The sequence below is a fragment of the Hoplias malabaricus genome, unplaced genomic scaffold, assembly GCF_029633855.1.
Source record: "Hoplias malabaricus isolate fHopMal1 unplaced genomic scaffold, fHopMal1.hap1 scaffold_504, whole genome shotgun sequence".
NCBI lineage: Eukaryota > Metazoa > Chordata > Actinopteri > Characiformes > Erythrinidae > Hoplias > Hoplias malabaricus.
Genome location: NW_027101132.1, coordinates 14,810 through 17,283, shown reverse-complemented (window position 1 = coordinate 17,283; position 2,474 = coordinate 14,810). Strand labels below are relative to the sequence as shown.

Sequence of the window (2,474 nt, the reverse complement as noted above, 5' to 3'; positions counted from 1 at the left end):
AGACACAGAGAGAGACTCAAGGCAGGAACTGGACCCAGAAACTCTGCTGCAGGGCTGTGTTTTCCAAAACATCTTTGAAGGACTCCCAAGTGGTCCCTGCTTTTGCTGGTTTACACTTTTTGCTTCCCAGGTTCAATGGGAGCGGTTGGAAGACCTTGGACTACCTCCTGACTTCAGTTAAACTGCAGTAGTGTGACTCAAGTCATTTACCCTCTCTTGGCGCCATTGGGTCCCACGCAGCCCACATCTGCACAAAGAAGAAGGGCGTCCAGCACACCACGTAGGCCACCACGATCACGAACGTCATCTTCACCGTCCTCATCTTAGCTTCGGAGATGAGGCGCACGCTGCTCACGCGCTCCAGTGCCCCGGCCCCGCCCCCTGTCCCGCCCCCAGCCTCAGGGCGGCGTGCTCGTGCGGTCTTGAGTCTGAAGTTCTGCCACACCTTCCAGCTGATGAGTCCGTAGCACGCGCTGAGCACGGTCACGGGGATGATGTAGACGGCGAGGCTGATCCACGTGACGTAAGCCTTGGCGCCCCACGGTTGGTCGAAGTGGGCCCAGCAGTCGTAGACGCCGTCGCCCACCTCCCGGAGCGAGAAGATACAAGCCTGCGGCGCGCTCAGCACGAGGCTCAGCGCCCACGAGGCCAGCACGTAGGTGCGCTCGGCCCGGCGGCGGCGGAGCGCGCGCAGCGGCCGCCACACGGCCAGGCACCGGTCCACGGACATCAGCACGAGCACGTAGGTGGACGCGAACATGCCCACCACCTGCAGGTACTTCACCAGGCGGCAGAGAGCGTCGGGCCCGTAGAAGCGGAAGGTGGCGTCCCAGATGAGCTGCGGCAGAACCTGGAACACGGCCACCGCCAGGTCCGCGATGCTCAGGTGCTTCATGAAGAAGTGCATGCGTGACCGCGCTCCGCGCTTACCGTTGCGCGCCACGGCCACGGCCGCCAGCACGCACGCGTTACCCGCCAGCGCCAGGAACAGCACGAGCACGAGCACGGCCACCTCCACCTTCGCCACGTCCTCGTCGCGCTTCAGCGGGTTCGGCGCGCGACTAACGTTGCGTGAGGACTCGTTCGCGGCCAAAGTCTCCATGGAAAAGCCGTGCGTAAAAAGCGGTGCGTAATGCGTAAACGATGGTGGACAGATAGTGCTCAGGCGGTCATCCGAGGCGCTGGTCCGCAGGAGCCTTTCTTCCTTACCCGCATTTTATTGTCCACTGATTGACGGATCGATCTGATGAAGGATATCAGCGCCCACGAGCCCGGGCTCTGACCATGGCGTGCGTAAACGGCGCACTGTACGGACGGGTAGCGGTCAAGAGCTGTGGAGCGCGTTACTGTGCCTCCTTTTTGTTGATCTCACTTTTATATTATTTATTTATGCAGCTGTGGGTTGGTGCGTACTCCATTGGGTGAAAAGCACAGGCGCAGTAGAAGGGCTCCCTGCAGTAAAAACAGAATGAGAAAACACCTCAGACTGAACACGCACTGCTTCAACTATGTATCTCACTGCTTGGAATTTACTTCATTCAAACGTGTACATGTTTCACACCAATAATACATCACAACAGCACAGTTCTGGACGGAGGAGATAAAAAACAACGAATGTCCGAGACCTAAATCCTACTGAACCAGCCACCCTCATCCCCAAAGTATTCATCAGAATGAAGTCAAAGCTGCATTATTTCAGGGGGATTCAGATGTATTTATTAATATAGCAGGTAAATGTAAATACACATGAGTCCAGCCCGCAGCAAACTGGTCTCCATTTTTCAGCCTTCAGCTTTTTGGCATGAAAACATTTGGCTTCAATAAATCACTCCACCATCCAACAATCAAAGGAGCATTAATATCACCACAGATACCTGCCTCGGTAAACAAACAAACCTAAGCTTGTTTCACTTAAGTGAGTGGACTCAGTCATCGTATTATCTAATAACAATCAAATAATTCGTAAGTATTGATTAAAAATGAAAGTTAACAGTCGCGTTTATAAAAACCCACCTTCAGACTGTGTGATGTGCCTCAGCGCTCAGAGCTCAACTGCACTACTCTCTCTCTCTCTCTCTCTCTCTCTCTCTCTCTCTGAATGCTTCAAATGTCCCGCAGCTTTATGGGTGTGTGTGTGTGTGTTGGGTGGGTTTATTTAGCGCGTCTTGGCACAGTTTCACCCCTAGATGGCAGTACATTGCATGAGTGTCGAATTTGCTTACAAATGAAGCTTTCCAATTGTGCTTAGCAAGTTGGTGGACTATTCCCAGTCCAGCAGCGACAGTGAGGACTTTAAAAACTCCAGCAGCACTGCTGTGTCTGATCCACTCACACCAGCACATCACACACTAACACACCACCACTGCGACTGCATCTCTGCAGCACTGAGCGTGATCCACCACCCAAACCATACCTGCTCTGTGGGGGTCCTGACCATTAAAGAACAGAGGGCGGAGCCACAGAAGGACTACAGT

General features: G+C 54.0%; 1 protein-coding gene across 1 annotated transcript; it reads right to left on the bottom strand.

Moving 5' to 3' along the window:
- Positions 1-202: 202 nt before the first annotated feature.
- On the bottom strand, positions 203-2,048 carry LOC136684780 (isotocin receptor-like). Its single transcript, XM_066659249.1, has 2 exons — positions 2,014-2,048; positions 203-1,452 (listed from the first exon to the last, which is right to left on the bottom strand). Exon 2 carries the CDS (start codon positions 1,100-1,102, stop codon positions 203-205), a length of 900 nt encoding a protein of 299 aa, XP_066515346.1. The 5' UTR covers positions 1,103-1,452; positions 2,014-2,048.
- Between the last annotated feature and the right edge of the window lie 426 nt (positions 2,049-2,474).